Source organism: Thermobia domestica, chromosome 11, assembly GCF_964235325.1.
Source record: "Thermobia domestica chromosome 11, izTheDome1.hap1.1, whole genome shotgun sequence".
NCBI lineage: Eukaryota > Metazoa > Arthropoda > Insecta > Zygentoma > Lepismatidae > Thermobia > Thermobia domestica.
The window spans coordinates 84833430-84848009 of NC_137464.1; the positions used below are offsets into that span (position 1 = coordinate 84833430).

Here is a 14580-nt window from a genome sequence, read left to right on the forward strand (position 1 = left end):
TCAAAACGAATGAAACATCCATGCTAACCCTGTAATATTATTACATATCCTCAAGAAACAACTTAAGATTTTTCACGAATCAAGGAGAAAAAGTAAATTCATACGAAACAAGATTATACACCAGACCAGGTACATTTTCCACTTCTAATAGTCTGTAGTTTCGTGGCATACAACTTCTAGATTACTATACAATGACGAAAATCTTTTACTCGAAAAATTAAAGGTGTTAACTGCACTGGCGGACTAAAACGAAAATTTTTATTTCTTTTAATAATTTATATCATTACTAATTTAAACATGAACAAAACCTTTAGTTAGTTACAAGTCAGATTTTGTGGCGAAATGCAAGTCTAAAATTATTTTTATCATATTTAGAGATCTTTAAAATTTGAAAAGGGGGAACGTTTCTTTTTCCGGTATTAGAAAATTTCTATTTTATAACAAAATACTTTGGATAGGTTAATAATTACCTGTACCTTGGGCAGAAAGTGCTCATACATATGCACTATACTTCATAGAATGTTAATTTAATAATAACAGAAGAAGAATGTTTTTAAGATATGTAAGATATTATTATGGGATAGTTGTTGCTATGTAAATGTTTTATGGATACCTAGTCATCAAGTTTGTGTGCTTGACAGTTTGAAGGAAAATATATTATAAAGTATATCAGCTAATAAACCATTTTAGCAACGTTCATCGACGTTATCATTCTAATAGAAAAGGTGAGAATAATGGTATATAATTATTAAAGATAATTTTTACATGCAAACAAATACTACCACTTAAGATTTATATATCTTACTAAGCCGAACCAGGTTGACGACTACCCTTGGTGAGTCGTTATAATTTCCATTGAGTAATCGGATTTGAACGTTTCTCTTCGTTATCGAGACAATCATATAAACTATTTGTTTCAGTGGGATCTGAGGCATTACCTGTACCTGTACCCGAGGTTTTGTATCTCCATTTATAATGAAAATATACCAAATAACGAAATATATAACTACTAGTCACTGGCATCGTTGAGGCTAGACAATCTAACCAATATTGAAGATGCTTAAACCCGCAGACCAATAAAGGAATTTCGTTCTTGTAAAAATCAATTACGCCAGGAAGCTCCAGGATGAAGCTAGAACTTATAAGCACTGTACCTGCTATCTTCCTGTTATAGCTGGAACTTTTTCTTCCTGAATTCATCTTACAGTATAAGCACATTTTCAGCTGACGATAACAATGCCATATGACAGGAATTGCAATATTACCAACACATCTTACCCACGATTTCAGAAAAAAGTACTAAAATAGTTGAAAAAATAATTTTACCATGATACCTAATAATGAACAAAAGTGCCTCTTTCTGTTAGTGCTACAGTAATGTATCGCTAGGATTTAGTGGGTTAATCATCTGCAGGAAAGCAAAATTAAAGTTGAACAAAGAAATTACAGAGGCCAAAATATTACTTTTTTTTTTAAACTCTCTCTCCAAATACAATTTTTTCCCTTCTTTTCCAGTTTTAAAATTCTATTTAATTTTTAATTAATTCGAATTGGACAAATATTTTCGTTAAATCATATATTTTAAGATCAAAGTTGGTTATTTATAGTATATGAATGTTTTCGCTATTGCAGCATTCTATCATGTTATCTGTACTGCATTTGAATGTGTAAATATAAGGCTGTTGTATACAAAATTATTCTTGAGACACACGGAGCAAAGAGTAAACATTATAAGGTCGGAATTCAATCTCATTTTCCCAATATGTCAGGTATTACGTCACTGAAGTACAAAAAGTATCAACACGAAAGCTACAGGTAACAACAAGCGATGATAACTGCAGGTAACTTTACGTACATAAGATAAATATATGTCAAGCAGTTACCGACCTATACCAAATACAAAAACAAGTAGTCTAGAAAGCAATAAGGCAGTAGTCTCAATTTACTACGGCACAAATAAATTTCAGAGCTTTTTAAATTTGATTGTATTCTTTAATATAGCGATGACGGCTAGTGTGAGCCACTATTCATCATTGGGACATCAATGTCCTCTTTAAATCACTAAGGGGCCGCGGTGACTCAGTGGTAGAGCGTTCACCTCTGATGCATGGGGTCCCTGGTTCGATCTCAGCGCGCGCCAAGTGAACTTTGTGGTGGATAAACACCGTGTGCGTGCCTTTCCTCAGGGTTCTCCCATTTCCTCCCACTTTCTTTATTCCACCATTTCATTCATTTCTCATCATCACCGTCTCTTCGGCATAATCGTGGGACGTAAAACTCAAAGATTTAAATTAAATAAAATGAAATCAATAACTAATGTCAATCTCACAATATAGGACACCTCAACCCAATGATATCGTGCTAACTTCTCCGCGTTAACTATTATTACACACTTAACATATAAACAGATGCTCCTCTACCAATTCACGAGTCACTGTTGTTGCAGGATCAACAGTTGGAGTTGCTCAGCAATTTTTAAAGGCATATGTGCTACTTACGATATTTCTCACTGATCGCTTTGAACACATTTTCCATTTTTGTCAAGGCTAATGGGCCGAAAGAAGTGTAATGGGATAATGTGAGGCTGAGGAAAAATGAAGTTGTTGTAAATATTCACAACCTAACACGTAACAGAAGAAGGTCTTCACTCTTGCAATCTTGTCTTTTAAATCTATTCTGTATACTTAATATTCACGCAGGCAGCTTCTTGAGGTTAAAATCTCCAAGATAAGTTAGTACTGAGATTGGAATTCTAGAAGTTCTGTAATTTTGAGGAATCAATATATCACACGAAGCCAGATTGAATCAGTATGGACATGATGTCCATTTTTGTACAGAGATAATAACGAAATCTCGGAATACAATTAAATAATATTTCACAAGTTCTTTCTAAAAAATTGACTGAAAAGTTCCTGTATATTTCAGTTCAAATTTTTCTGTAGCTATTTCTACTTCTAAACACGGACAATACACAATCGCCAATATAAAGTATAGGATTCGCTCCAATTATATATAAAGTAATTATGCTAGAAATGTTATTTGATCTATGTTAAAATTCAGTTATAATTTATGATATACTAAATAACGTTAATAAAATCGAAGAAATACATTCAAAGCATTGACGAAGGTCAGAGAATTTTTTTTCCCGTTACAAATTGTGTTCGGCGCTATTAAGACGGAAATACTACCTTGAGCGACAAGCATGCCACGGCATTCAAATATTCAATTATAAAGATTTACGTAGAGCTGCTCAAGGCCTACTGAAGTCTCTGTCCATTTAGTATATACATACACTACATGTAGTGCAAAAGTGTTATACCACTTGTTTTACACAAACATTTCTACCTGCATTGGATATTTCAGAAGCAATATAGAATTAAAGACAGAAGGCTGGGAGATTGTCCCTACTGACAAATGGGTTAGATATGATTGCCGTTTTGCCTTAGAACCTGAATCAAATGATACCTTGTATTCGTCATCGTTTTTCGACACAAGTTTTCAGATGGTGCACGGCACAATTCCATTGTGAAGTCTCTGACCTGCAGAATATTTTCTGGGCTGTTTCGTGTAAGAAATATAAAGAGGCCACATTTTGCCTTCCGATGTCGTTCAAAAAAAGTCGATACGATATTATTAACGTGACATGAGAAAACTAAAACTATCTAGATCAATCATTTATCACTCGCCAATGTATGACGTAAGAGCGCAATTTTACAAAGAAACTCAATGAGGAAAGAATAGGACGGATGAGGTAGGAAAGAAAGTGCTGGCAGTGTACGTACAATCATGCACATTGGACAGGATTTCTCAATCTCTGGTACGCATACCGGTGTTATTAGTAAATGAGATTTAATGATGGTATTAGTAATTAACCCCTTCTGTACCAGTGACATCCATGTGGCTGTCATGAAAACGTATCCCTTATTACGGGTCGTACTAATCGTGGAGGTGATGATTTTTTTAGTGGATGCACGGCAAGACTTAGTTCTACTATTTCTCCTTAGGTGACAGCACCTTACTGACAGAAAAGACAAAAAATGTGTTGTCTCAGCAGATGGCAGATCTAAGGGAGCATTCAATTACAACACACTTATGTTTGTTTTGACGATACACAATTAGCAACTTCGAGATCGGAGAAGGAAAAACTTTGTCTTTAATCTCCGGTCAGTGCCAACCTGAAGCAGCACAACACCCCTTCAGAACATTAAAATTTCCCCTTTTCAGTCCAAATGTTTTATAATGCAAATAATTGCTTTTATCAGTAATGCGAATGCTCTCCTCACGCGAGCACAATAACTATGCTCTACGAGGGGGAGCTGGAAAATTCACGAAATCACAAAGAAGAAATAAAAATTGAAACATATCATTGTAGTTATTAGAAAGATCATATATTGTGAACGTCTGATTCCGTATATGATCATTTGATCATTGCTATTTCCTTTGTTACAGATTCTGTAAGAAGATATGGTGAAGGATCTAAGGAAATTCGAGAAGAACGAGCTTCGCAGTGTTATCAAGGTTTTCGTGCTGCAAGACAAATCCTCTATGGAAATTCACAAAACTTTGCGTTTTAAGACTGGTCATCGTGAGACTGAAGATGAACCTCGCTCAGGCAGGCTTTCAAGTGCGGTGACCACGGAAAACATCGACAAAGTGCATAACATGATCATGGTGGATAGGCGCATATCGATCAAAAACATTGCTGTGTGTGTGGGGATATCGCGTGAGCGTGTGGGTGTCATAATAGCAGAATATTTGGACATGCGGAAGGTCAGTGCCAACTGGATCCCAAAATGTTTGAATGCTGACCAGAAGAGAACATGGGTGCAGATGTCACAGGAAATTTTGCAAAAGTTTCAAAACCCCGGTGTGTTCTTGCGCAGTCTGTTGACAGAAGATGAAACATGGCTGCACTACTATGATCCAGAGACTAAACAGCAATCCATGGAGAGGCGCCACAGTCGATCTCCCCGTCCGAAGAAGTTCCGAAGCCAAAGATCAGCTGGGAAGGTGCCTGCATCGGTGTTTTGGGATAAGGACGGTGTCATCCTTATCAAATATCTTAAAAAGGATTAAACTATCAATGCTGGAGTTTATTTCAACTATTTGATTGAACTGAAGGAGGCTCTGAAGAAAAAACGTCGGGGAAAAGTGAGCAGTGGGTTCAGTTTCTCCAGGACAATGCACCCCCCCACAAGGCTCATCAAACCATGCAATTGCTGGTGGATCTAGGCTTCACCTGTGTACCTCACCCACCCTACTCACATGATCTAGTCCCCTCCGACTATCACCTTTTCCCACATCTCAAAATACATCTTAAAGGCAAACATTTTCCATCCGATGAAGCACTCATTGCAGAGGTGGAGGGCTGGTTTGCACAACAGGACAAGATCTTCTATTTGCAAGGGTTAGAAATGTTACAACATCGTTGCGAAAAGTGTATTGAGCTTTGGGGGGAATACGTTGAATAGTGTATTAAAATGGTTCTTCCAGGTAAATTTCTTCTTGGCGATTTCATGAATTTTTGGTGACTTCATGAATACCCCTTCGTATATAACGGTCTAGACAATCTGTTAACAATAAATGAAACCGGTATTACAGCACGCACATAGGAAAATGACACTTGGAACGCAATGAGTTAATATTCTTTGGTGATACGCCAATGAAAAATATTGAGAAGCTCTAATCTACAAGCAATATACCAGCAAAAGCATACACTACGTTATCGCTGTTCTTGTATTTGTCACCACAGTCTTCTATCACCGTCAGGTTACTTGCTATCTCCTTTCCCTCAAACTGAGGAGGCAAGGAGAAAGTGTGACATCATACAGCATTCGGTTAAAAATGGCTGATTTAGATCATTTGCAAAATACATGATTTTATGTTCCTTCACAAAATACGGAATTGTTACTTACTTGTACGTATCCGTTTCCAACAAGGACCACGGAGATATAAAGGCACGCTCCAATGTCATCAACTGATCATTCACTCGTCTTATGGATAATGTACTGAAAAATAAGTATTCTTTATGAAATAAAGACAAGTCATGGAAACAAAATTTCCTATTTGAAAAACATTATGTTACAATTACTCGTATAACGATGAATATATCCACAGTTAAAGGCAGTATTTCTGATTTATTATAATTCAAATGAAAAATAAGTACTTAACAAACACACGAGCAATCTATACTTCTCGTCAACAAGCATTAGACTTATTGCTTTATTAGAGCGAAAAGTATTCAGCAAGAAAATTGAATATTTAATCAAACGTCTCTCAGTTTGTCCTGAAGGTTAAAACTGAAGAAGAAAACTAGAAAAATGAATAGTAATAAATTAACTACTAGCAGAAAACAGAGCTATGATGGTGAAACCACATATATGCAAAGTTTGTTCTTCAAACACTGCTAAGTCCTAAATGGTAATAGAAGCGGGCTACTACATGCTGGTGCTGGGTAACTTAATCAAATAACATGGAATTGAAGAGGCCAATTTTCCATATAAATATATTTTTTAATTACATTCAATGCTGCACAGTAATTAAGGGGACTGTAGAACAAGCCTTTTTTTAGACTGACGACTAGTGTTCCATAAATGATAACAGATGAAATGTTTGTTTAATATAAAATAGGTGTGGTCTATTAATTGTACACATTGCTATTTAAAACATACACAATTTCCACTAACATTTAAATATACTACGTATTGTATATATTCAACACTAATTTTTCCAAATAAATACACACTTTATTATATTTTAAAAGGTATTTCAATTGAGAAATTTGTATATTATCTGTATAACAATTTTGATGTTACTTATTTAAAAAAATACTGTTAATATTTGTACGTAAGTTTTTGTTTTCATTTAACATGAAAAGAATTAAACTTTTTCGTCTTAGCATTTTTCATGATGGAAACGAAATAACAATACATCAAATATAAGGCCAAACCTTTCTTACATACGTGCTATTGACTTTCTCTTGAGTACGCAAATAGGTCGGATCACAAGAAAATTAGCGCAAACTGAGAACACGATGTGACTGAAAATTTAGAAGTGTATACTTAAATACTCTTCATTTCAGCCATATACACGTATATGTAACAGTCATACTTTCCTATGATTCACCCTTCATTTCAGCCATATATATTTAACAGTCATACTTTCTTATGATTCAAGTATTTGTAGATTCAAAACCTATTAAAAGTATAATGCTTTGAATACAATTAACGATAATTAGCATTGTAGATTATTATTTTTAATTCCTTCTTCCTTTCAAGTAAGTTTGCTATACAAACATACTGTCTGAACCTGGATATTCAGGGTTCCTGAACATCTACGTAACCAAATATTATGTGGAAATTTAGACGTCGGGTCATACTGCACATACGGTAAAAGGTGTAGCTAGGAAGCTTTTGCACAGACCAAGGAGACGGAGAAATAATATAAAGATGGAGTTTGGGGAACGTCGTCCTTCTTTCTCTCCTCAACCATAGGTTGGTGGACAACATGGAAATTTTAAAACTTTTCTCTGTCTTGGGAGAGCTGTTTTATACTTCTGGAGATCTCTTCTTCGTAACTGTATCTAGATATTTTATCCTTGGTCTTCCTCTTCCTGGCTTCCTTCCTGCTTTTCCCTCTATCAACATGGTGATCCAATCGGAGTGCCGAATAAGATGGCCAAGCGTGCTATTTCTTCTTTCTTCTATTATCTTCATGATTTGTCGTCCTTCATTAGTTTCCTTTAGTACGTCTTCATTCCTTTTCCTTTCAGTCCATGATATGCGCAGCATTCTGCGCCAACACCACATTTCAAATGCTTCCAGCTTGGATATTTCAGCTTTTCTCAATGTACACGTCTCTAATCCTTAAAACGTGAGCTCCATATCAGAGTCTTAATAAATCGTTTTCTAACGTTCAACGATACATTTCTTGATGTCAGCCGCCCTCTTTTCCTATTGAATGCTTGTTCAGCCGGTCCTATTCTTTAGCTGTCGTCTTTTTCACTTCTTCAGTAAGAGGATATTAAGACTTCCTAAATAGGGGAACGTCTTAACGTCTTCAATTTTCTCTCCCTCAAGCCATACGTTTCTCTCTTCATGTCCTGCTATTGTGCACTATATCACTTTGGTCTTCTTATTAACGAGTATCTTCATTTCGTGTGTTTTTCAAGTTAGTCGTTTAGGTTTGCAAGTGCTTCCTGCAAACCCTTTACGTTTTCCGCTATCAATGCTATGTCATCAGCAAACCATAAATATTGATTTGGAGGAAGAAAGAGAAAAACGAGGTAGCGGAAATAAGTCGAACCACTCAATCACAGTCAGCTGGATATATGCACCATTTTGTTCGATGACCTTCTGCTATTTTTCCGGCAACACGATAATCTGTCACTGTAGAACTTCTGTGTTTTGTTGTCACAAAATTGTGACACGTGGCTTTCTCTTTTGAAACTTGCTTAACACCATTCAGGAAGTTCTACAGAGACCTAAATAAATGATAGGTCCGATGGTAACAGGTACAGACTATACAATGGATGCATTAAAACATCCCATTCAAGTTTCTTCAATTATTGACGGGTCGCTGAAGATGTATGTGGTCTGGCGTTGCTAGCGTGATATATAACATCCTTTCTGTTGATCAGTTCCGATCCTTTTTGAATTGCTACGTACACTCGCGCTAATATTCGACAGATTCGATTCTATCGTTCTGCATGCCGGCAGTAGCTCGTGATGCACGATCCTTCTAATCCCACCAAATACACAGTTTAATAAATATGAACTTTGCCACAGACTGTGGAGCCTCTATTCGCTTCGACCATGACCTTTTTCTCATATTGTTGTCGCAGGTTATCCACTTTTCATTATTAGTGATTGACCACTTCATATGGCTAGATTTCATTACGTTTCAGTAGAGATTCGCAGATGGAAATTCGATCGAGTAAATGTTTTTGAGTTAGATCATGTGGCACTCAAACGTCGAGTTTCTTTTTGTAGCCAGTTTTCTCCAAATGGTTTAACACTGGTGATGGATGTTTACGTTACTGGTGATGTCATGACTGCTTATATCCCGGTCTTGCTCGACTTTTGCCAGAATAACAACTACTTTTGCTGTGATTGGTCGCCTATTGCGAAGAGCATCTTGGGCACTGAAATTTCCAGAACGAAAGTGACTGAATCATCTTTTGGTCGCTGCTTTTGATAACGTATCTTGCCCATAAACACCACAAATTTCTTCACAGGCTTCTGCAGCATTTGCGCCTTTATCGACATTATATTGTAAAATGTAGCGCAGTTTTGCGGAAAGTTTATTCGTCTTCATGATGCAATACATTACGTCTGGTTATAAGAATTCCAACATGTTTTGCACACCTATTCGCTTTTTCACGAAGCTTTGCAGCTCTTGTAAACAATGCAGACGACAGTGTGTAAATGTTGCCAACTAACAGACTAAAAAGTTTATAGAAAACCTCGAGCTAACAAATTAAGAAAGAAACCGAAGAGCGGGAGATTGAAAATGAAATGGCATGGACTTCTGATATATTACCAAGATGCATTTTCTTTCTCCTGAATATTTGAAGTAGCATATAAATATAGACACAGAACACTAGGAAGCATGGCTACCCGCAGTGGGGATGGGGTAAAGGGGATGTTGCCTCCCTTTGTTTTAAAAGGTTTTTGGAAGTGCATGTCAAGATATACTAATTTGCTTACTTAAATGTTGTAACAATATATTCATGTTAAATACTATAGTATCTGGTATTATAGATTATTTGCTGTAGTTAATAAGCATACGCGCGTAAATAACTGTTGTTTTACTTGATGTACTATGTGCCCTCGTGTATCAAAATATTGTGTATTCGCGACTGAGTTTGTGTGTCGGTCTTTTGTTCTCCCCTGGAATCGGTATTTTACCCCCTTGAAAAAGTCCTGCGGATGTCCATGCCTGGAAGCCGGGCTGAACAATCTCTTAAATTTTCCCTGTAAGTGCAAATCATGGCTAATCGTGGTTGACCATAAATCATCGTCCTTTGATATCAGGGAGTTCGCATTAATGGTTCAAAATATTCAATCTATCACTACTAAATTTTATTCAGCCTGCCCATAGCGTCAAGGGATAACATGGAAAATTAGAATCAGAACTATTGGATCTTACTATGTTCTCTAGTCTCTGTTGTCTTACTATGTTTATTAGCTTGATTAGCAGATCTACTAAAACATATGCTCTTTACTCCTATTTCAAGACTTGTTTCGGATCACTACGTAACTCTCAAGTAGAGGCAAGAGAACATGTGGATCAAATAATTGTTCATTAAAAAAAAAAAAGCGAAAGAGTTTATTTATTGAATATATTACAATTTTAGTATCCCTTGAAGATCTTTTCAGATATTTTGTTACTCCTGAGAACGGACAATCATTCTTGCGACTCTTAAATGTTCATTTAACCCTTAACGTACCAAGCCTAACTCGTCAACGTTGTTTACCAAGCTGGGGTCTTCTGGCGACCCCAAGTATTGTTTTAATTTCTCAACATAGTATTGCAACTCAAATTATTATTATTATTATTATTATTATTATTATTATTATTATTATTATTATTATTATTATTATTGATGTCTAAAAGCTTACGTAAGTTAAATGATCATTGTTGACATCAAATATTATGTTTACTTTAACAATATTCAGTTTTTCGTACAATTTTATACTTTTGTGTTCGTAAATCTGAAATACAAGTTTAACAATGGAGCTTTTACATTTTCAAGTATGTTTTTATTTTTTTTTATTTTATTTTTTTTTAACGAACGCATCGTTGATCTAATTATGTAGTAGATAGTATATTCCAAACGGATGCAGAACACACATAAAAATCGAGATTAAATTGATTCTTATAGTTGCAGCAGTATCACTAAATATCACTCTCTGGGGTCCCTAGAGGGTATGTTAAGGGTTAAGCCCGATCGTTTCTTTTAATCGATATGCGAATTATAACCAGGGGTAAAAGTGTGGGGGAACGCGCGAGAACGCCATCCCCGAACTCGGAAAAATATGTACGGCGTCCCCCAGTTCCTAAAAAATTAAAATGGGCAAGGATAGGCGGGGGGACGGCGTGACGTCATACCGCTTGCTACCGTCCCCCAGCCTTTTCAGATCCACTTTTACCCCTGATTATAACATACAGAATTAACATCAGACGTTACGCTACTTCGAATCGGTGAAATAGCTTTTATCTTTCTTTCTTACTTATCTTTAAAATAATAGGCCTACAACTTTTTATATCCAATTATCCGAAGTATAATGCATTTAATATATTAAATAGAAATTTAGTACAAGGGCTCAGTTTTTCTTTTGGGTAACATAATGGACATTCGCAGCCCAATTCTCTGAAACTGACTAAACAGTCTGACTACGATTTAAAATATATATATATATATATATATATATATATATATATATATATATATATATAATCAGAAGTGAGCAACACTGACAATGAGCCAAATGACCATTATTCTTCCATAAGAAAATAGTCCCCAAGAAATTCCAGTTGTTCAACCTAGGTAGCAATTATTGTATTTTTAAACCACACTAAGAACATTTTAGTTTCAATTAAAAGCACATCTCTACATGTGGATTGATATCTTACACAAAAAATATTAAATTTAACAAGAAAACAGCCACAACCACTGACAAATACGCAGAGCGCGCGCTATAGTTGATGATGGTCATGCAGGCAGGAAGGTTACCAGTGAAGGATTACATGCACGTGCAGAAGCAGAAATATTGCGGGAAACAGACGAAGCATTTTCCCCTGCACCAATCACTGAATACTCGTGCGCGGAGTGATACAAATTGAGTTACGCGGTTTGTTTTTGAAGGGTGCAAAGGTACGTGAAAAAGCGAGTACTAGCTTCAACCATCAGCTCTCAAATAACGCTAGACCTGACCCGCTGCGACTCATATACCATGAGATTTAGGACACTAACTTCATTTCATGCGCAAAAACCTCAGTACTTTTTAGACTATCTGATAGTTTTTGATTGTTCCTGCTCCGATTTTACAAATTCCAAATTTCATTAAAAACAAACAAGCAGAGAGAAAACTATCTATCTTTTATTTCAGTCTTTTAAAACCACAAGTTTCTCTATGATCTTTCACTTCAATGTTAAATATATTTCAGTCTTTAAAATCACAGTAGTTTCTCTAACGATCTTCCACTTTAGTGTTTAATAACTAAGTAAAAAGATAGCTTTAGCAATATGAATAACAAATATTTTAACTTTTAATGATTTATAACTACCTACCACGAATTACATCTACAAACACTGGCATCAAGAACTCATCAATCAATGTAAAAAAAATATATACACTTTACAACTAACGTGAATTAATTAAATTAATATTATCTTGCCTAGAATCTTCTTAGGCTTTTCTGAACTATTTCGTTAACGTACCTGTACTATCAAAACTATCGTAAGATTTAAGTAATAATCATGAAATCACCACAAATTCACATGCAAGGAGATATTCAAATTTGACGTGAATTTTTATTTTTAGTAACTCCATTGAAATAGATATGTCTATCATATTTATTTTATTAATTTATATATATTTCTGGGCATTACCGGTATCTATGACTTTAAGCCCGCTATGTATGAGGGATGACATCCTTCGACGAGCACACTATGCAGGAAAGAAAGAAAGGAACAGAGGAGGAAGGAAGCGGCCTGAGACCTTTGTTAGGTACCATCCCGGCATTTGCCTGGTGTAAATGAAAAAAATCCAAGTAAAACCTCACTCATGATGACTGCCTGAAAAAGTTGTTACATAGTTGTTTTTCGACTGAATGCTCTACCGGAACCGCTCGTACCAAAGGTGAGATCGTTAGCTAAATGTCTATTGGAGTGCATTTGGCAACACAGGAATCTTTACTGACAGAACGTAACTTTTTCAATTGACTTTCGCTCTCATGACAACTTTAGCACAGAAAGAAAATGGCAATCTGTCGGCTTCCGTGAGACAGCAATTATCAAAATTTCCTATATATAGCATGAGATCCATTCTGTTAGCGTGAGATCCGTATACAGGTAAGTGGCTGTGAAATGATTTGAAACGTAGTTTGATGAGTCTTGTCTATGCGCCTTATCAATGTAAGAAGTGGAAGGGCACACAATACACTGACAGGAGATGCTGCGCTTACCTTATGCGGTTCTTTGTTGATGCACTGTATGCCCTTCATAAATGATAGGCAAGTTTCACTAAGCTCAGCTTTAAAATTAATAATTATTTGCTATTGCACAGAAATCGACACATATTCTCTTACAATTTTCTTTCTTTAATGTGGGGGCTGTCATGGTAACAAAAATCAACGAAAGAAAACGGCATTCTGTTGGCGTGAGATCCGTGTTACTAAAAGTACACTTTATAAACAGGCAATTATTGCAAAACTAAAATGCTGGGTATGAACCATCGCGTTGAATTTTTAAGACATCCTCCGTACCATAAATGCACAAAGGTTGAAGATAGAACATATTTTTAACCAACAGGATAGAAACTGACCGTTTGTCACTGCAACTGTTTTGCAAAGGCTTTGAACTGTTCTGCATATCAATCTCACAACATAGTTTTAGATTTTCAGCTCGACTTTCCTTTATTAGCTTTATTAAAGTAACTTTCTGTCAATGCCATAACCGAAATTTTATCCTATTTGTATCTAAAATACAACGAAAAAAAGAAAGAAAAAGAAATAAACTTACTCTTTTCTGTCGATATTTTTAAGTTTATTTTGGAATGTCTTCGCTGCTTCTGTAAAATTCAGTACTGCACTTGCTAAATAATCTAAAAGAAAAAGCAATAGAAAATATAGTAATTAATACATTTTTCACAAATAGTATAAGGATATTTTTAATGATTCTATTAGATTGACATTTGCGAAATTCATATATATATATATATATATATATATATATATATATATATATATAATTTTTTTTAAACACATTTTTCAGTGCGCTTGAATGTTTAGAGCATATTGTACACTTTTACTTTGAAACAAAAACTCTATAAAAGTTACAAATCAACTTTTATTACATACTAGCATATATCACCCGCTTCGCTGGGTTGAAATAAATAATTTAAATGCACATCTTTCTATCTCATGTATTTTATTGCCATTAATTTTTTATTGTTTATTGCAGCAAGCATGTTTACACAATTTTTGTTAATGTTTAGGAATGTTATGACGTAGTAACAATCTTTTCTCTTAGTTGTAAATTGTGATTCGTGTTCTAATAGTGCAGAAATAACTAATTTTTTCGTAATTCAATTAGTGTCACTGCTCATCTCGGCGACTGCAAGAACTATAGATTCAACACTAATATCGGTCATTTTCGACCATTTATATATACGTGTATATATATCTTTCTCCTCCTCCCCTAAGTGGCGGGGCTGATTTTGGATTTAAACCGGATCGGAAATGTTACTGTTCATCTGAATGATCCCGAAAACTATGGATTAGACACTAATATTGGTCATTTTCGATCATTATTATTATTATGTATAGCTCCCCCTCTCCTTCCTCCGTGCTACG

The 14580-nt window shown here is 35.4% G+C and overlaps 1 protein-coding gene across 1 annotated transcript in view; it reads right to left on the reverse strand.

Moving 5' to 3' along the window:
• Positions 1 to 14580, reverse strand: part of LOC145664241 (putative N-acetylated-alpha-linked acidic dipeptidase) — a 238322-nt gene that overhangs the window by 13864 nt on the left and 209878 nt on the right. Inside the window, exons 15-16 of the mRNA XM_081730724.1 lie at positions 13748 to 13829; positions 5916 to 6008 (exon numbers count right to left, since the gene is read on the reverse strand). Coding sequence (XP_081586850.1) covers positions 5916 to 6008; positions 13748 to 13829 — 175 coding nt within the window. The remainder of the gene's footprint in view (positions 1 to 5915; positions 6009 to 13747; positions 13830 to 14580) is intronic.